The sequence below is a fragment of the Dermochelys coriacea genome, chromosome 1 (genome assembly GCF_009764565.3).
Source record: "Dermochelys coriacea isolate rDerCor1 chromosome 1, rDerCor1.pri.v4, whole genome shotgun sequence".
NCBI lineage: Eukaryota > Metazoa > Chordata > Testudines > Dermochelyidae > Dermochelys > Dermochelys coriacea.
In genome coordinates, this window is record NC_050068.2 from 10167807 (window position 1) to 10189303 (window position 21497).

Below are 21497 nucleotides of genomic sequence, written 5' to 3' on the forward strand. Positions count from 1 at the left end.
ACTCAGATTTGGACCAACTGCCCCCCATCATGCTTACCTTCAAGAGCCAAGTGGGAACACATGGCATGTCTTTTGTGCTGACCACCCCACAACCACAACTCTAACAAACCAGCTGCTATTTTTGAACCAAACAATCAAAACTTTTTTACAGCCTTATATATGACTAATGGATTAAGAAGTATGTCCATGTGTAGTCTAAATCATGTTGTAATTAGGCATGTAGCTAAGAAAAGAATAAAGGGCCAGATCCTCAGCTGGTATAAATCTGCAAAGCCCTATTGACTTCACTGGAGCTATGTGGTTTACATAAGCTGAAGATGTGGCCCATAATGTTTTAATTATCATTTGAGTCAGCATATTTCATAGTTCGAATGTAAGAAAGGAAGTCAGGATTTCCTCTGAGTAGCCAAATACAAATATGTCATGTTTTTCTTTGAGGTGGGGGATGCAGTACTCTGATTAAGGAATGTGCACAGGAGTTTGAAGAGCACTATATTTACAAATCAACTTCGGGTTTTACTAAACTTTTATCTTTTTAAATAGAGGAATAGACCACTTGCTCTTTCAAGAGAATTCTGAGAACATAAAGAACAGTTTCTCTGGGTCTCAGCATCGTCTGATTTTACCAGATGAAAATTTAAAAGTGAATCCTCCAAAGAAACAGGCATCATTTCCCAACAGTTCTGATCTTGAATTGCAAGCAGGAACACCTGTGGGGAGCCACAGTAATGCACATGTGCTGTCTTTGAACAACCCAACTACAAAAGACCTTCTTTCAGGTTTGTAAATATTTGCCATCAGGGTTTAGGTTTCATTTGAAACTGTACAAGCTCATTAACATTTTAGCTAGCTGGCATGTGATACAAGTTGGTGCTCTTGTAAGACTCAAGGCTTCAGGATAAGTGTTTCTTGTAATGTTCTAGAGACAGTATTTGGAAATTAAACTGACAGTCAAAACACTTTTTGTATTTAATATATAAAGATTTAATTTAGTGCTGGTTCTACTGGGATCCAGGAAGTGGGCAGGCAGAAGCCCGCCTACTGCTAAAGGACCTCCCTCCCAGCCTAAGGGGAGGATCCACAGGACCTGGAAGCCAAGTGATTCCGGGGGACAACTAATGAAATAACAGGGACAGAAGTGTGGTCAAAGGGAACCTGACGGGAACACCGAGCAGAGAACCCCGGACAGCACCCACTGCTCCTCGAAGGCGTCAAGGGAGCCAGTGGACGCCGCCCAGAGGAACTCTGCCCAGATGCGTGAACAGACAGAGGGTCAGAAATAGGCCCCATAGTCACAGGAGGCCCGATCGGCCAACCTCCTCTCCCTGGTTTTATAGATGGCCACTTTAGCCAGGGCCAGGAGGAGGTTGACCAGAAGGTCCAGTGACTGTGGGGCCATGGATAGGGAGTGCGTAGATAAGGAGGTGAGGGGAAAAGTGCAGCCAGAAACATAACAGGATATCTGTGAGGAGCCGGAATAGAGGCTGCAGCCTGGCACGCTCCAGGTAAATGTGCACCAGGGTCTCCCTCACGCTGCAGAAGGGACAGGTGTCTGGGACGGGGTAAATCGCGCCAAGTACATGCCCGTGCTCATGGCCCTGTGAAGAAGCAGCCAACTGATATCCCCAGCGGGCCTCGGGACTGGTGACAGGTGTCCTGATTATCCATAGAACAGGTATAGTATGGGCAGCAGCTGTACAAACTACCTCATCTTGCCCTACCTCATCCTGCCTCATCTCTCATCTGGAGGAACAAGAAGGGAATATCAGTCTCCTAGCCTATTTAATCCTTGATTTTATCTGTTGAGATGGCTATCAAGAGTGCAAACTGCGTTAGATTTTGTTTTTTCTATGCTATCAGCACTTATTTGATAAGAATTGGACTTAGATCACTAACTCAGTTGCTATGGGCCACCAAATCAGCTGTCAGGCTTTAGTATTATTAGCTCACTGTCATCCTGAGTTGGATTTAGATGAGTAAACTAGCAATGGAAGCTTCCCATATCCTATTGCCAATTTTCTGAGCCGTCCATTGTATTTACTGAGAAATCTTGAAATTGAACTGCTAGTGAGGAACCTTTGGATGTCAAGCCAACCTTCCATGGGTTAATCTGGCTACCTTACCTACCAGACCCTGTCCCCACCATCTGGTTCAGTCTATCTAGCACAAGCGAGTTGTACCTTATACTGCCCTGTGCTCAAGACTGAAGTAGGACTGCTCCCTCTTACTCCCCGTTGTGTTATATGCTTTGCGGTATATAGCAAGTTTAATCTCCAATATGTCAAGGGCTCTTTATAATGATAGACGAAGACATAAAATTTACATCTGGCATATTTACTTTGTGTGCACATGGCTTTTCTGTTTTAACTTACATTTTAATTTTGAGTTTTTATTCTTTATTTTCCAGCTCTTCTGGATCAAGGCAATAAACTCCGCAATGCCATGGCTGTTTCTGTATTGAAATCCAGCCCAGATACTGACATTGAGTTGAATGAAGTGCATCCTTCTATAAAGAGAGACGCTTTCAAAGCAACAGCAAAGTGAGCTTGAAGGAGGGAGTGTGTTTTACTTCCAAGCCATAAATTTCAAGGCATTATCATATTTTCCTATAATGCTGTGATTTGTCTCACATCTTTCAGAATTCTTATTCAAACAGTTATAAATAAGCACCTATATTTCACCTCACCAGTTCCAGTCCATATTGGTAATGACTTAACGTCAGTGTCGTCTGAAGGTCATTCAGTGATCTGTCTGATATGAGTGAGTAGGTCTGTTCGTGACAGGTATCCACAATTGGCAACCTTGCTGGAAGTTTAAGCAGAGTCAAAAGATTACCTGAGTTTAGAGGCTGAGATACCCAGACAGACCTAAAAGAGATACCACAGTTTGAGGCATGTTTGGTAAGGAGACAGTTCCAGCGCTGCTGCCTATGCTATATTTGATTTGTAAATAAGTAGAGGATTTCAGTCTCCCCAGGAATGTTGATCAGGCACCTTTCATGAGCACTTTAAAAAAAATAAAAAGAGAAAGAGAATGAGAAAAAGCATAGAGAGCCTGCAGCTGCTATGTTTAAATTGCAGGATTGGGCTGCACTTTTGGCACATTATAAACTATACTTACAATTTTTGATCCAAACTTGTAACTTTAAGTCAAATCTACCTAGTGTTGTATAACAGAATTTGTCCTTTTTGTACTTAGGGAGTTAAAATGCAAATAGAAACGCACTGTATATAGGTTTTTATTTGTGCTAAATGAGAGAAAATCTGTTTATTTGATAGTTGAAATGAATAAAATCTAGAACAAACCAGAAACACTTATTATCCTTATTCCTCCTCCTGATCCCTCTTCACTGGAATAACTGTCATCCAGGAGCCTTAAAACCTTGGACCCTGACATCATATCCACTACTGAAGATCCACTTCTAGCATCTGAATACACAGTTCAAGAATTTGACTCCCATGCTGAAAAAAGAGCAATACACCTACTACTGGGCAGGTGAGTGCCATGGCATGCATTGAGATGTTATCGTAAACATTCCCAAAATGACCCAGTTATCTATTTTCTTGTATTATATGGGATACTTATTGAGTCAGTGCATCCTCTCCCACATTTCTGGAAATATTTTGGAGTACTGGGTTATCAGGTGGTGGGAAGAGAAAGTATTTTACACTTTGAGTTTGTGCCCACTTTTGTGAAGATTTTTTGTTCAAGCAATATTGCTGATGATGTTGGAAGACTAAGCACTGTTTCTAGTGCAAATTGATTTGTAGTTAGTTATTACTTATGTTTTGCCTGAAGAGATACTAGGCAAATGTTAGGCAAAAAATACACAATCTAGACTTTAAGCAAAATAGAGAGTGGCACTAGTTATATTTAGCCTTTGCCCAATTATTAATTTGCCTTTTCTCCACTCTTAATCCAAAGAGTTGCTTACATTTTTATGTGGCTTTTAAGTGGCTTTTCAAAATAATATATACACATGTATGCAATATATATATATATATTTTTAAAACACCGTCCTTAACTGTTGTTGATACCTAAATTAACTTTTTTTTTTTTAAATTACTTTTCCCCATTTATAATTGCTTCCTTTTTGCATTTCACTCAGTTAAATAGTGAAGCCAAGTTAGGCCCTCATCCTGCAAAGATTTATATATTTTAGTACATTTAATAACTTAGAAGTTAAATTAAGTAAAAACTTAATAGACATGAGTGGTGCCATTGACTTCACTGGAGCTACTTGCACACACAAAGTTAAGAATGTGTTTTAAATCTTTGCAGATTCAGAATCCTAATCAGTTTCCCTTTCTGGTTTTCTTGACATTGTGTTCTTGTATTTTCCCGCTTTGATGGAAAGTGGGTTGTGTTTTTTTTTGTTTTTTTTTTGGTGCCAGCAAAATCAGTGAAAATCTTTCTTTTCACTTTTTTTGTAAACTCCCCTTCTTTTTATTTAACAGTCTAACGTATTGGAGGAATATCCAGATTTTAGATGGATGCTTGTGAATGGTACCATATTGACAGCCTTGGAAAATGCAGTTGTTGCTCTGTTCCAAGGCTAGGAACACAACAAATGTTCCACTAATGTACCTTTACCCTGTTCCCAATGAACAGTGTGAGAGTTGGCTCTCCATGCCCATCCAAATCTGGGTGTCTGAGTGCTATCCTGACGTTCAGATGTGGTGGTGAAGTTGTGTGGCGAAATTGAGAACTTTCTAATGGGAATTGGACTGACATTCACCAGCTCATCTCAGAAAAGTGGCAGGTTTAAAATACCACTTTGTGAAAATTTTTTTAAAAGTAGGTTATTAATATGTTGTTTGGGGAAAAGGGATGCTTTTTTAATTCAGGGCATTGTTCATGGGGTATGAAGCCTTTCTTTTCTACAGTAGGTCACTAGCAGATATCCAGCCAGGTTGGTAGTAACTGAAAGTTGTTCTTGTTATCTGGTAGCTATTCAGTGACTTATTCAACTTGCCACTCCTAAGTCCTGCGCCCTTTTGACAGTTTTAGAAGCAAGGCCAAAGACTCAATGGGCAATGGAAAGCAGGCTACCCATTTAGGACAGGCTACCCTTTCGGATAATGATACTCAGACCTCATGGATCAGATTAGCGATCAACATTACCCAAAAGAGCCACAGTAGTGTCGATTCATTCTTTCATTTACAATTATTATATCTCACAGCAAAATTACTGACCAACTATTCTACAGTTGGTTAATAACTAATCAGGATGCATTTGCTATGTTAATAAGTTAGATTAGTTAGTAATTAAATCATGCAGTGTTTTAATATCATGTGCTGCAAAAAGCTGCAGGAGACACATTAAAGAGACACTTGTGGCTCCCAAGCCTCAGCCTGAGTATCACTGCTTTAGGAGTTCTATTCAGATCAGGTCTGAGACACATTGTGAGGGAAGCTTGTTTTGTTTCTGCCTGTGCCATATCTCTTAACTGGACTCTTCATTACTGTCAAGCACTATCTTCACTGTTGCTAGTTTGAGCATCACAACTAAGTTCAAATCTGGATATAAAGGTGGCTGTTCTATAAACAATGCAATTAGAATTGATATGAAACTGCTATATTAAAAGGGATATTTTTCCTCCTCTTGTGTCCACAGTGCTGATTTATCCCCTGTGCATATCTGGGATGGGACAGGTTCCCCTCCAGAATCTCTCTCTGCAGGAAGTGAGGTGTATGATAGCGAGCTGAATGATCCTCACTATGATCAGAGTCTCCTGGAGAATTTGTTTTACACAGCTCATGTAAGTGGGGTATGAGGGGAAGATGCTTAGGCCACAGTGCTATAGTAAAAGAAAATCAAGACATCTGATGAGAAGGAAGATAGATGTCTTAGTATCTATAAGGCATTTTTGTAATGTAGCCTATAGAAGTTTGCCAATATATTAAAAATTACATTAAAAACTGATAAAAGAACATTATTAAGATGACATTCAAGCACTCATGTCGGGAAATGCCAGAACAAAGAATGCCCATGCAGCGTTAATTCTGTCCCCTTGAGAGTATGCTTTTTAATAGTCTGATTACATGATCACATGCTGTTTTTCCCACCCTCATTTATTGTGGCTGTTGTGTACCTTTTGTTGGCGTTGATAATAATACATTTTTATTTTTTCTGATATCTCTTTTTAGAAGTCTGATACCAGTTTAAGTGACTTCCTTAGTGATGATGAGGATGTTATATCATCTAAAAAAATAATCAGAACAAAAAAGCTTGTGAAAGGTGACCACGAAAACCATCAGAGGTCACAAAAAACTTTGGATTCTAGTATCTGTGATCAGAAAGAAAAGGCAATAGAAATGAAACCCAGGTGAACAGTTCAGTTACAGACTCCTTTGTGCACTAGCCTCCAATCTTAAGTTGCCATTAGCAATAGTCATACGGTGGTTCTCAACCCACGGGTTGTTGCAGAGTTCAGTTGGGAGGGTATCCTGTCTTATGCAGTTAGAATTGCATGGAAAGAAAACATCTAGACTTTTCTTTCTATATCTAGGTGTATTGTAAGTAAATAACACATTTTAATTTAGAAGCCACCTTCATTATCTGCAACTAACATAGTTGTAAAGGGTGAGTAGAAAACTTGTGATGAAAAGTGCAGTACAGTGAAAAAACAAATGTGCGTGTTCACATATTGTGAACCATTTAAAAAAAAAACCAACCACCCCCTGCCAGCCTACGGTTTTCACTTAGGGTTTTGCTGCAATGAATGTTTGTCTAAACCGGGTTCTCTGCTTTAACCCTTTTCAGCTGTTCTCCTACTAGACCACTACCACTTTCTGAAGCTCCCACAGAATACACAGAGGAAGGTCAAGCCATAACCTTAAATGTGGATAGGCTGGCTTTGCTGGGTCGAATACACTTAGCCAGAGTCATAATTGAAAGCTTGAGAATTCCTCCTGAAAGCACCCAGACTACACCAGGCAAGAAAAGCTTAACAGGGAAACCACCAAGACCAGCATTAGCTAAAAAGCGGTAAGAATTATTTTTAGGATTTTCTATTTTTTTTCTCAGAGTAGCAGCCATGTTAGTCTGTATCAGCAAAAAAGAACAGGAGTACTTGTGGCACCTTAGAGACTAACAAATTTATTAGTGCATAAGCTTTTGTGAGCTACAGCTCACTTCATCGGATCCATAGAATGGAACATATAGTTAGATAGATACGTACAGATAAGTTAGAAGTTATCATACAAACTGTGAGAGGTTAATTAGTTAAGATGAGGTATTATTAGCAGAAGAAAAAAAAAATTTTTTAGTGATAATCAAGATGGCCCATTTAGACAGTTGACAAGAAGGTGTGAGGATACTTAACTTAAGGAAATAGATTCAATATGTCACATCTAGATGTCAAGATGGCCCATTTAAACAGACTCCAATGAGAAACTGCTGAGCTTGAATTATGCAAACTAGATACCATTTTGGGTTTGAATAGAGACTGGGAGTGGCTGGGTCATTACACATATTGAATCTATTTCTTTAAGTTAAGTATCCTTGCACCTTCTTGTCAACTGTCTAAATGGGCCATCTTGATTATCACTACGAAAGTTTTTTTTTTTTTTCCTTCTGCTAATAATAGCTCATCTTAACTAATTAACCTCTCACAGTTTGGTATGGTAACTTCTAACTTATCTGTGTGTGTGTGTAGTATAATTATGTGTGTGTGTGTGTGGTGTGTGTGTGTGTGTGTGTGTTGTGTATATATAATCATACTTTATGTTCCATTCTGTGCATCCAGTGAAGTGAGCTGTAGCTCACAAAAGCTTATGCTCTAAGAAATTTGTAATCTCAAGGTGCCACAAGTACTCCTGTGTGTGTGTATATATTTTATATATATATATATATATATATATATATATATATATATATATATATAAAACACAAGTCCAGGCATGTCTGAGGGTATATATATATATATATATATATATATATATATATATATATATCTATATATATATATATATATATATGCCTTGTTTGATTTGGAACGAGGGTTCTCTGAATGCTGGTGCTTTGTTCAATTGACCTATCTCAACAGGGTCCTGAGGTTCTTTCCTCCTCCTCCTCCTCCTCCTCCTCCTCCTCCTCTCCTTATCTTAAAAAGTAACACATCATAAACTTTTAAACAAAATACAATGATTAAAATATGCAGCGTGGTAGCCGTGTTGCTCCCAGGATATTAGAGAGACAAGGTGGTTGAGGAGTGCTGTGTACGATCAAAATAGCGTCTCTCTCACCAACAGAAGTTGGTCAAATAAAAAGTATTACTGTGACGGGATCCCCCCAGGGTGCAGCCTGAGACTGTTGCACCACTGTGCCCCCTTAACTCTCTCCAGCCTGGGCTGTCTCTCACAATGCCTTGCTAGTGACCAGCAGCAAGCCCCTCCAGGCGCTGTGATCACTCAGCACAACAGCATGTGGAGCCCCACACCCAGCTATATTGCATGAATGCTCCCAGAGCCACTCATGAATCACACAGAAAGGCACCAGCCCAACCCCTCCAAGCTCCCAGCACTGTACTTCAGGAATGTATCGTCTAATTTATTATTGGTTTACCACTTCAACAATGGAAAAGGGGATATACACAGCCTTTGTCAAACCTGAGCAGATTTGCCCTCACACTTCATACCAACTCACTGGTAAAGATAAACCTTTAAATTAATTTATTGACTATAAAAGATAGGCAAGAAGTCAGAGTTAGTTACCAAAAGAAATAAAATATAAGCACGCAGTCTAAACTCTCAACCCTATTAGACTGGGCAGCAACTAGAAGCAGTTTTTCCTCGCCCCACTGGATATTGCAGTCCATAGTATACAAAGATTTCACCTTTGAAATCTGGTCCAGTCCCCCAGTTGGAGTTCAAGTCTTCAGCATCCTTGTTGCTTGCAGTGTAGGTGGGTGAAGGAGAAAGGCTGAGTATGTGTCCACATCTCTGTCTGTTTTATACCCTCAGTTCATGTGCTTGGAAAACACAGTCCCAGGCATGGTCTGAGGGTATTGCTAGATTCTCTCCAAGCAACGGTTGAGCAATTCCCCTGGTGTGGCCTCATGCAGGTGAGTCATTGATTGTAGCTCCCTGCTGGACAATACACTGTTGATGGTTTTTCACACCCCGCTGGGCATTGGTTACTTGCCTAGCTGTTGCCTCTGGTAAGCTAATAGCTGGCTGATTCCCCAACTACAGCATGTTTTTGGGTATGTCTATGCTGGCAGAGTTACAGTACTGGCAGTTACAGTGCCACTCAGAGAGCGCTGAAGGGAAACCGCTCTTGTGTTTCACACTTGTGGATACTTGCAGCGGTATTCGGAGCGGTGCACTCTGGGCAGCTATCCCACAGAGCCTCTATTCCTCTTCTGCCCGCTAAGAGTTGTGGGAAGGTGGAGGGGGTTGCAGGGCCATCCTGAGTCCTGTCTCAATGCCCCGTGATGCATTGGGTTCGCATCCCAGCAATCCTTGTGCTTCCGTCCTCATTTGGCGCCATCTTTCAACAGTTTGTGTACTGCGTGCTCTGCCTCTTCCATCTGCAGGGATGGATCCTGCACTGTTGACCATATGCTGCTTGCTCTCACTAACACATGGCAGTGGAGTTATTTCTTAAACTACAAAGGCAAGAAGAGTGCAGCATAGATCTCGCCATGCGTACTAGCTACGACACAAGATTGCTTATGGTATTCATGGAGGTGCTGACCGCAGTGGAATACCGCTTTTGGGCTCAGGAAACAAGCACTGAGTGGTGGAAACGCATCCTCATGCACGTCTGGGATGTCAAGGAGTGGCTGCAGAACTTTCGGTTGAGGAAAGCCATATTCATGGAACTGTGTGAGGAGCTCACCCCAGCCGTGCGGCGCAAGGACACAAGAATGAGAGCTGCCCTGTTGATGCAGAAGTTTGTGGCAATTGCACTGTGGAAGCTGGCTACTTCAGACTGCTACCAATCAGTCACTAACCAGTTCAGAATGAGAAAGTTGACCGTTGGACTTGTGTTGACGAACGTGTGCAGGGCCGTTAATCACATCCTGCTCTGAAAGACCGTGACTCTGGGCAACGTGCATGACAGTTTTGATGGCTTTGCACAAATGGTCTTCCCTAACTGCCGAGGGGCGATAGATGGCATGCATATTCCATTCTGGCACCAGACCATCTAGCCACCGAGTACATTAATCAGAAGGGGTATTTTTCAATGGTTTCTCCAGGAGCTTATGGATCACCGTGGGTGTTTCATGGACATTAACGCAGGCTAGTCTGGAAAGGTGCATGACGCATGCATCTTTCAGAACACTGACCTGTTCAGGAAGCTGCAAGCAGGGACTGTCTTCCCAGACCTGAAGATCACCGTAGGGGAAGTCAAAATGCTCATTGTTATCCTGGGAGACCCTGTCTACCCCTTAATGCCGTGGCTTATGAAGCCATACACGGGGCACCTTGACAGCAGCAAGGAGTAGTTAAACAACCAGCTGAGAAGTGCAGAATGTCTGTTGAGTGTGCTTTTGGCCATTTAAAGGCCCACTGGCGCTGCCTTTATGGGAGGCTGGACCTGGCCAATGACAATATTTCTATGCTTATAGCTGTGTGTTGTACGCTCCATAATATTTGTGAAGGGAAGGGTGAAAGCTTCATTCAGGGCTGGACCGCAGAGGCTGTGCACTTGAAGGCTGACTTTGAACAGCCAGAGACCAGAGCTATTAGAGGGGCACAGCGTGGTGGCCATAAAGGATCAGTGATGCCTTGAGGCAGCAATTTGAGGCTGAAAGCCACTAATATTTGTTGCTATGCTCAGGAGTGCAGTGCTTGTAATGCAAGGAGGTGATTGTGATTGATGCAGATGATGCACTATGAAGGTGTAAGAAAATTGCCTGTTGCTTTACAGGGCTCTGTTTGCTTTCAATGAATGGAATAAAGATTGCTTTCAAACCACACAATTCGTTTTATAAAAAACAAACAACCGGAGGAGAGAGACAAACAAAAAACACATCAGCACTGAGGAGATGGGGGAAGGGAAGGTCCCAGAGGAGGTGGTTAAGATTTGTGTATGTCCATAGTATCATTCCAACCTTCTTCTTTGGAGTCAGTGCAGTGGGTATATGTACTTCGCAGGGCTAAATGGCAGAGGAATGGGTATTAAGTGCAGTGGGTAGATGGAGTCTGCAGGGCTGGACTGTGACGGGGCAGGAGTGGAATGCCGCGGGTACAGACTGGAGCCAGGAGGTTGATAGATGTGTTGGTGGTGTCTGGGAGTGCAGGGAAGGAGTTTTGTGATAGTGGCTGCAGGGAGAGGGCAGCATCTGAGCATGCTTGGTTTGCAGTGCTAATAGTTCCTGACCATGTCCGCTTTGGTGCTCCATAAGATTTAAGACACCACTCCGTGGGCTTCGTTCTGGGTGTGCCGCATTCTCCTTTCTGTCCCTCTTCTCGCTGTCCCGTCACTCCCTCAATTCTGTTTTTTCAGCTGCGGAGTGCATCATGGCATCACGCAGAAAGTCCTCTGTTCTTCGTGGCCGCTTTCTAAGTCATGCAACCGTTCAGCCGCAATACAAAAGAGGGGAGGGCTGGGCTCCCAAGGTCATATGTGGAAGCCAAAATGCAAACATTTTACAGAAGCAGCATTGTTTGCAACACACAGACCACTGATTCAGTGATTAAAAACACAGCCACTTTTCACATACCTGTCACTAACTGGCTGATCCTAGGCAAGCAACACATAGCTAGAAGACCCCCAAAATGGTGAGTAATCGTAGTGGGAGGAGAAATCAGTGTTCCAGACCATGTTGTACACTGGGCATGTGGCTCTTGGAATAGCCAGTGCTGTAGAGGGGGCTTTATAATCATTCCTGTCCCCACATTTGCCACAGACCTGTTTTATTGTGGAAGATATCTTGCTGCTGAGGGCGAGCAGGGAATCAAGGGAGGGTCTTCTCCAAGACTGCGGCTTCTGCCCTGGCCCTTATGCGCGTATGTGCGTGCAGCAATGGTGTCCCTCCCCACCCCCCACACCCCCCCAGTGATGGCAGAGTGGCGTGGGGAAATTACCCTTAATGGGGCAAGAAACAAAGCAGGTCTGCCAAAGAACTTGCGGCAGCGGATTGCCCAGTATCTCCATGAAGTTTCCTGGATCTCTGAAGCAGATTCCTGTGAAGTGAGGGAGTCAATCAACACCCCTTCCACCGCTCAGACTAAGCTGTAGTGGTATGCGCATCATATAGATACAAGCCTGGTTTCTGCAACACTCCTGTCCCCAACAACTCGCTTCAGTGATTCCCAAAATCAAAGCCACTTACCAGGGGCCTCCTCTCCTGTTTGTGCTTCGCCAAGATCCGACAGCTGTGACTGGCTAGCCTCACGGGTAGAGAAGAGCTCATGGCTACATCATCTCTGACCTCCGAGTCATCCTCGTGCCTCTGCTCCCCCTCAAATCCTCATCCAAGATTTCCTGCTCCTGGCTCTCAATTGGCATGCGAGCCACCAAAGTATCCACAGTGGCCTTTGCAGTGGAGGTGGAGTCACCACCGAATATCGTGTCTGGCTCTTTGTAGAACCAGCAGCTTGTGGTCGCAGCACCGGAGCAGTGGTTTCCCTCCCGCCCCTTGTGGTGGGCGTTCCACAGCTCATTCCCTTTGACCCTGCATTGCAGCGTGTCCTGGTCATGGCCCCTTTCTGTCATGCATCGTGAAATCTGTCTGTAGGTATCCTCATTCTTATGGCTGGAGCACAGCTGGGAATGGATAGCCTCCTCTCCCCAAATGCTGATGAGGTCCAGCAGCTCAGTATTGCTCCAAGCAGGGGAATCGCCTGGTGCATGGAGTAGACATGGGCACCTGGAAAGATGCGCTGAGACCACTGCTTGCATCACTGAGCAAACAGGAAGGGGACTTCAAAATTCCCAAGGTAATTTAAGGGTGGGGCTCACGGTTGCTCATCTGAGGGCGGGATGTAGAGTTAAACCTGATGACCAGAGAGGCCGAGAACAGGCATTGTGGACACCTCCCCAGAAGCCAATCGCAATGCTGTAATCGACCAAGGGTGTTTACACGGGCACCGCGGTGCAGTACCCCCCAGCGCAGAAAGCTCTATGCCTCTTGTCAGGGTATGTTTTTTTTTGTTTTTTTTTTTTTTTTGCAGCACTGCAACTGCGTCGTTTCTGTGCACTAAGTGGCTTGGCAGTGTGTACACCTCGGAAGTCACAATGCGAAACTTGGCCAGTGTAGACAAGGCCTTAATAACAAACACAACACAATTCTCATAACTTCACATACATTAATAGATAGATAGATAGATATAGGTAAATGACTTTCAGCAGATCATAACATTTTTCTCTCATACTTTACAGGCATGCTTTATATGTAATATCACAAATATGTACAAATGAGGATAATGGGGGGTTACAGGATGCTCCCCCAAGGTACAAAACGTCTCCAATTACCTCACCCACCTTGTCTCATTGATAGACTTCAACAAGATCAAGATATTTTAAGGTCAGTTGTGTATTTCTCTATGGTTTTGAGGAACTGTATGTGTGTATTGTGGGTGTTTGCATCTGGAAATGAAAGCAGTTTGTGAGAAGAAGAATCTCTGAGGCATTTGGATAATCTGATGTTGCAGGGTAAAGCATATGAATTGAGATTAGTCAGGTAATAAAGTTGTCTTAATTGGCTGTTGCCTTGATAGAAAATGCATTTAAGCAATCTTAACTCTAATTTAACAAATGTTGTTCTTGGATATTGTGTAAGTAACAATATTGCATTACATTGAAGAATAAATTCTTTTTCATCTCTTTAGTTCTTTAACCGAGTCACAGTAGCAACATCACTCGGATAAAACGTGCAATAAAAAAAAAACGGTGGTCCCCTAATATTGAAGGAACTGTGAGCCCAATAAACGTGGGCTTGTGGACACTGTGGCTGCAAAGTTTACTTCTGTTGTGTATGGCCTTATTAGGGGCACTACACCACTGTTAGCCTGGGATCTTTAATTCACTTTTTCATTTGTAGCACTTTCTTCATTGAGTACCACTTTCCAGTGGGAGTCTCCAAAAATGGAACAGGACAGATTTCCCTAACAACAGGAAGTGATTCGCATAGCTTCAAGTAAAATCACAGGTGAAGGTAAGAGTTTTATTTTTCTTAATCTTATTGTGTTGAATTCTACACTTTTTAGAAATTTATAGCTCTTCTGATATTTTATTATGCTTTATGGAAGGAAGACCCAAAACATCCACTGGTGAACCTGCATAGGTTGCATCTGACCGAGGATACGTGGTCAGTGCATAGGACCACAGGGACTTTGGAGATGAAATGCTCTCCTTCAGGGAGAAGGGATCTAAACATAATTGAGTTTAATATTAAAAATGAATGAATAAATGAGATGGCAATAGCAGACTTTCCCCCAACGGAAAACTTTCTTAACGCACAAGTATGGCTGAGCATTTTACTCCTCCAAAAAGGTAAGGTAAGTTTCCGTTATAACAGAATTGAATAGCTAAAAACTCAAGATAGTCTATTTTAAGGTTCCAGCAAGAACCCTTGACTCTGATCCTCATACTCCATCCATCATAGCTGTCAAAAATAACAAGGAGTCTGGTGGCACCTTAAAGACTAACAGATTTATTTGGGGATAAGCTTTCGTGGGTAAAAAAACACTTCTTCAGATGCAAAAGAAGTGGTTTTTTTACCCACAAAAGCTTGTGCCCATATAAATCTGTTAGTCTTTAAGGTGCCACCGGATTCCTTGTTGTTGTTGTGGATACAGACTAACACGGCTACCCCCTCATACTTGACTCATAGCTGTCAATCTTCCTTACAGTGGTGAAATTTCAACAGCGGTTTGTGTTCCCTATTCACTTTGGTGGAATGATGATAGAGCACTGGTGGAACTCTGATCTTGCTTTCAAAATCTACATGAGAAAAAGTGCACAGAAAAAGTACTTGCCACAAGTTAATCTGTGTAAGCAAAACTTCAAGTCAGGCGTTTGGGCACCCATATACTTTTGTACAATCTGATGTCCTTTGTACATTATCTACAGTGCTGTATTGGAATTGCTCTAATCTCAATCACAAGAGAAAGACAGACAAAACTGATGGCATCCAAATGGGCTGCTGCTTTAAAATATCTCAGTATTTATTACTTAAAAGGGGTTGAGGTATGTGCAGCTGCTTTTAGGGGAGTAATATAGTGTTCATCTTGCTATCTCAGTTCAAGACTGAAAAGCCCAAATATGTTTCTCCTTCACCCTTCTCTAAAATCACAGTATTGCCGTTTAAGGAGTAGAGGGTGGATTTAAGCATTAACCGTCAAACAGACATGAGTAATCCAGCATACCCCAGTTCCGCTGCGTGTGGAAGATGTATACGTTAAGTTGAGTAGGCCTTTAAGAACACACAGTAAGGTTGAAAGGGGGTATGGTTGGTTTCATTTTCCTGAAGGAGGGGCTCAGCTGCCAAAAGCTTGGAAAACACTAGAGTAACCTGTTCATTTGAAAAAAATAAAATGTATATTCCTTTTGGATAAATGAGTACACGTAAGTAATCACATTCACGTAATCTGCTGACTACAGAAAGTCAGGGAGTGGGGTTAATTCAGTTCAGATTTTGTTATAATTGGCAATAACATTAAACATATCATTCTCCATTTGCCCTAATAATCATTTTCTAATGGAAAATGATGAGGAATAATTTGTCTCCTTGGTAAGTGTAAAATCATATTCTATCCCTGGAATCTGGGATGTTTATCTTGCAGTGATCCAAAATTCTCACAGAAATTGAGATCTCCCCATTACCATCATCCCGTGCTGATGCCTGGATGAGGAACTAACAGAAACCATAGTTCTATACAAGCTGGGTTTGTATTAATATAACATTGAGACTTTGTGCTGAAAAGGAGAACAGTGGTGTAAAGGCTCCTTCAGAAGTTGTCACTTCACAATAACTTCTGGGTTTCTTCCTGATGAGAAAATCTTTCAGAAATCTTAGAATTAATTTTTTTTTTTTCCTGTCCTCAGCCAGTGCTGATTGGCTCAGCAACTCTTACACTGCGGAAGGTTATCCAGTCTGAATTGCTCACTGTCAGCTGTGAACTACCTGTGGAGGAAGAGGGAGGTCAGACGCAGCTTGGACCTATCAAGGTAAATAAATTCCCATACACTGTTTGAGTTAAATCATCTTTTACGGTTATATTTTGGTGGCTGAATATCTTTTTCTTTTCTTTTTTCTTTTCTCTTTTCTTTTCTTTTCTTTTCTTTGTTGCCACATCTTAAAGCTGGAGATTTGTGGGTACAGTAGAGTAGAACCCTGATATATATATTTTACAAAGGCTTTGGGGAGACACCTGTAACTGTTTTAAAATCAGGAGTTTTTAATTGTAGTTCTGCTGAGTACAGTGTAGAACCATCCAGTTCAGGTGGAGGAGGAGGAGCCTACCTGGGAATTTCAGCCCTGTAGAGTTGGGGAATCCCTGGGGAATGTAAGCACAGGTTGGTTCAGTTACTTTTGTAGTCCACCAGAATGGCAAGTCTTTTCTATTATAACACTTGAAAAACCCACTGACCAGGGTGAGTGGGCAGATTCCCTTCTCCAAAGAGCAGGGGAAGCTATTGAGCAGAGTGGCCAGGGAACTTATCTATTTGCCACTCAGTAGCAGTATAGAGATTGAGACCATTGTGTATGGGCTGAGTTAGTGAATCATGAAGGATAAGCATGACTGTGTTGGTTACAGGGGAGAATGGAATGGGATAGTGTGAGAAAGGAGAAGAATGGAGAGATGGATGAGAAAAGAGGAATAGAATGGTGGGGGGAGGAATGCAGTGGATTGTGCAAATGACGGGAAAGAGAGGGAATGGAGCCTGAGGAGGGAGCGATTTGGAGACAAGTAAAATGAATGGGAAAATGAGTGGTGAAAGAGGAAGAGACCGAGAACAGGAGGAAAGGAAGGAGTGTAGCAAGACGTGGCTTAAATGAAGGGGGAAAGAAATAAAGGGAAGGAAATATTACAAAACAGAAAAATTAAACTGGAATAGTCATTGAAAGATGAAGGAAAAGACAAAATACTGTAGCAGGAGCGGAAAAAATGAAGGGAAGAGGTAGGAAGAGAGAAGGAAGTACAAATGAAAGGGAGGAATTCAATGCCAAAGTATTGTGATCAAATAATGCTATATAATGTGGACAAAAATAATATATAGACACGTCCAGAAAAAGTGCCCAATGAGAGGTAATATTTTTTCCCTTGGCTAGTTGGTATCAAGTACATTTTTCAAGCTGTATTATTGCATAAGTTTGAAATTGTACAGGTTTTCTTCATGGCGGGGGGGGTATTAGAGAAGTATTGCTTTATTTAGCAAATCTTTCTATAGGATTTCTTGCAGTAAGGGTTGAGATTCATGATCAACACCTATCCATAAATGAGCTTTTAGGGTTCTGGAAGGAAAATTAATGCAGTTGTTAAACCAAGTATGCTATATATTTCTGACTTGATATTGCTGGGCCTGTTCTTCATAGAGGGCAGATATTCTGATTAAATATTTTCTCCTTATATAATGCAGGTATCATTGGAGCTTGCAGCTGATAACAAAGACTTTAGCAGTGCCAATGCCAGGTCAGCTAGTACTGTCCAGCAAGCCCCAGTTTATGCCATCAGAAGTCCAGGGATTAAGTTACAAGAAGCTGACAGAAATGTTATACATGCAAAAAGCCCTCGACTTTTGAAAGAAAGCAACCAGGAAACCTCAAAGAGAACAGAAGTACCCAGCACAGGGGCGCTGCAGTCACCACCATCCATTCCATTGTCTGCGTCCCGTAACTTGATGACACAAATCAATGCATCGGAAGAGGATGGATTATTATTGCATGTATTGTTAATGGTGCCCGATGGAAAGGATTTTATTGCTGGAAACTCTGTAATCCATGGTTCCTGTAATGTGTATTTAAACTGCAAACTGTTCAGCACAGAGGAGGCAACAAGATCTGCTGTCATGTGGGGCACAACACAACCTGCCTTTAGCTTTTCTCAGGCAAGTCACACACCTCTCCTGTTATGCTGTCTAAATTGCATATTCCTGTGAGGGCAAACTTTTTCCCAAGCCCAAGTTTTTATCTTAATACAAGCCATAAGGACTTCTCTGACTATCTTTTTTTGATGTGTTAAAGTGCTCTTATTACTATTTTGATCATACCACAAACCATGAAAAATGCAGGTGAGTGGGTCCTGGTATTGCCCAAACAAAACCTTTAACATACCAGAGGAAAGTAGGCAGGGAAGCCCATATATAATAAAGCAAGGAAAAGAAGGCAACTACTCTTTGCGGGAAGGGAAAGAGATGCTTAGAATGTTGTGTCCAATGCTGTATGGTTGGAGGGATGACTTTATTTCTTTATAACCCTATATTTTTTTTATCTTCACATACTATATGCATTAGTCAGCACAAAAGCTAGAGTTAATGCAATGTTAAGGGGAAGAATACTCAGTCAGGAAATTCAAAAAGTTTTGACTTCTGTTATTACACATACTCATCCATGTTTCACATACTGTTGTATTTACATCATTTTGACAAAATTGTTATAGAAGAAATCCCTTTTTTGTGGTGTTGTTGGTTTTTGTTTTGTTTTTCTTGTGTTTTTTTTTTTCTTTAAAAATATCAGAATGTCAATCTGTTTTCCCCAGTTTTATTGCAGGATTCATTGGGAGTCTTAGAGATGTGAATTGTGGGGGGTCCTCAGGCCTTAATTGAAAGTGTTGTTCCATTGAAAGATATATCAAGGACATATTTTTATCCCAAGTCACTTCACTGGTATTTATGATAAATAGGTGTTACTCCCCCCTGCCCCTCCCCAATAAATAAGTTTAAAAACAATCTAAATAAAAATCACTTGCCATCTCAATCATTTTTTGCATGGGTACATTTTCCAAATCTACCAAAACTGGGTAGACAAGCCTGAACTGAATTTTTTATTTGGGGTCTCCAACTAACAGTACTCGGACCACTAGGCAAATCTTCCTCTGTTAAAACAGAATACTCTGTATTTGACAAATAGCTTCCCCTTCTGTTTTAATGCAGTTTGCTTCATTTACTAGTTGTGCAGTAAACTCTCTCCCATACTAGGTGATACCTATTTCATTGACTCCCAAACATCTGGAGAGACTCAAGAACATGTAATGGTGTTGAAGCCTGGAACAAGATAGCGAACACCTGGATGCGACAGACTACTAGGACTGGTGAAGCTTCCTCTGCATCAGTTTTACATGTCATCAAGTAAACAGGCTCTTGAACTTTTGTTCTGTTTTTGACCCAGAGTGTGTAGTATGTGCTGACCAGTGGCAGGGGAAAGAACGGAATGTATGTCCTTACAGCAAGAGTCTGCTCTGCATTGTAGGATGCAAGAATGAGGGCCAGACTCTAAAACAGTGTCCTTGGTCAGACTGGAAGGGCTTTGTCAACAGTGCAAAATGTCTGATCCATAGTATTGTTAACCTATATTCTCCACTGGACTTTGCTAAAGTAGCATTGACAATTAAGTCCCTGATCCTGCAATCAGATTCTTGGAGGTGGATTCAGAAATCTGTGCAGAGCCCACTTTAAAGGGGCCCTACGTGAGTGCAGGAGTTTGCCATAGCTGATGATTGTAAGTCAGGCCCTAGATTTGTAACAAGAAATCTACAAGACAGCAACTGTGGTCCCACTCACGTTCACTAATGTGAAGTGTGTGACTTTCACTGCTTTAAATCCACCATTTGCACAGCGCTGTTCTGGTGCAGAAATGAGCCTATAGAAATGAAGACCGCTGCAGTGCTGTCCAACTAAACCAGCTTAACTCATCTTGTTTGTAAGAAAATATATCTGTAGCAGATCAACCTGACCATTCTCAAATAGCAGCCGTGGCTTTCATAGTTATCATTAATTACATTGGATTAGCATAGAAATTGGTATGTGCACTATAAACAGTATTCAGTGCCTTCCACTTGTTTCAATCTGTTCTTTCCCAAACCGTGACTGAAATAAGCCGGTGATCTTATCCATAAAACTACCATGGAACTGTCAGTTTACATAGCACAGGTTAGTGCTTCTAACATAAAAATATTGTCTGAATAGTTCAACTTTTAGTTGTAATTGTCTCATTATCAGGTGTCCTTTCCTGAACGTTTCTTTTTCCTCTTTTGTTTGGGTTTTGATTCCTTCCTTCCTTCCTTAATTTAATGGTAGCTTTTTCAATCAATGTCCTGCCTAAAGTGATTTAAAATTGATCAAATAAAGGCCACAAAATATGTTATTTTTAATTCAAGTTACTGTTCGTGACATTTCGGTAAAACTAAACAGAGGAGCAATCAGTTAGTGCCTCAGTTAGGTGGAAGGTGCTTATTATTCAATTCAGTGCACATTAGACACTGGGATTTATCAAGAAGTAAATACATGTTGCTGTGTCTTCTGACTACTACCACTAAAGGCCTTGGTGTTTCTGTGGAACACTCCATTGTCACCCATCTTTTTGTTCTTTTTCAATGGTTTTTAACTAGTAAAATCATACACTCAATGATGGCTGTTTTGTAGTCTAGTTGGCAGTATGTTGTGCTCCCAAATGGGGATCTTGGACAGGTCCCTAGCTCTCATCCTTCATTGCTGAGCTGGCAGTAACTGAGAGCACTTTACCTCATTTCCCAGAGACCACTGCTCGCTAGCTGGTGAAGGTAGTTTCTCCTATCCGCCAGAAGGGGTATCAGTATGAATGTGAAGTCCAAAGGTTGTGGGGTAGGGGGAATCGGTCTCCTTATCTGTGATGGGTATTGTAAGACCAAGTTTTTTGTTTTGTTTTTTTTAAAGGGTAATAGATTGGCTTGTCTCATTGCACTGAGGCTTCAGGTGAATGAGTTGTCTAAACATGTGATACCCTAGTGGCTTGTTCTGATACCTGTTTTTCCTCTCTAGAGACCCCAAGATTTCTCGCTTGCTACTTCAAGCTCAGTATCCAGTGGTTGCAGTGGACAGCTATATGTCTGTAATAGATGTTTTTACAGGCAATAAAAACGGAAGCCTGAGGGTCATTCTGGCAATGGGTTCAGCTGATCAAATAGTGGCCCTGCAGAGACTAAAAAATGAAGAAGGAACTGTACCTCCCATCATGCAGCGACCTCCCCACTCTCTGATCCATCCTTCTGTGAGTCACTCAATGGTATGCTCCGATAACTGCTGTTTTAGCTTTTAGAGACTCATTACATAAGAACAGCCATACTGGGTCAGACCAAAGGTCCATCTAGCCCAGTATTCTGTCTTCCCGACAGTGGCCAATCTCATCTTGTTCAGTTTATCTTTGATAAACCAGGGGTCCCTCATCTTTCTTTTTTGTCGGAGCCCATCTTACAGTAGATGGTCACGTTGTCACCCCTCATTCCAAACAATGGCACAATTGCTGTATCTATACTCTACTTTTTTTTTCCCTATCCTTTTCCTCCTCCCTTTTGTCTCCATTCCCTTTTATCCCATTCTCTTGTTTTTTCCTCTTTTTTTT

At 41.7% G+C, this 21497-nt stretch overlaps 1 protein-coding gene across 1 annotated transcript in view; it reads left to right on the forward strand.

The window, feature by feature from the left end:
• The window catches only part of C2CD3 (C2 domain containing 3 centriole elongation regulator), a 91942-nt gene that overhangs the window by 5545 nt on the left and 64900 nt on the right, over positions 1–21497 (forward strand). The window contains 14 exon segments of the mRNA XM_043504026.1: positions 544–779; positions 2408–2540; positions 3370–3495; positions 5618–5762; positions 6151–6329; positions 6767–6991; positions 14001–14073; positions 14075–14114; positions 14812–14928; positions 16005–16129; positions 17543–18010; positions 19100–19145; positions 19148–19249; positions 20920–21161. Of these exon segments, the coding sequence (XP_043359961.1) occupies positions 544–779; positions 2408–2540; positions 3370–3495; positions 5618–5762; positions 6151–6329; positions 6767–6991; positions 14001–14073; positions 14075–14114; positions 14812–14928; positions 16005–16129; positions 17543–18010; positions 19100–19145; positions 19148–19249; positions 20920–21161 (2257 nt within the window).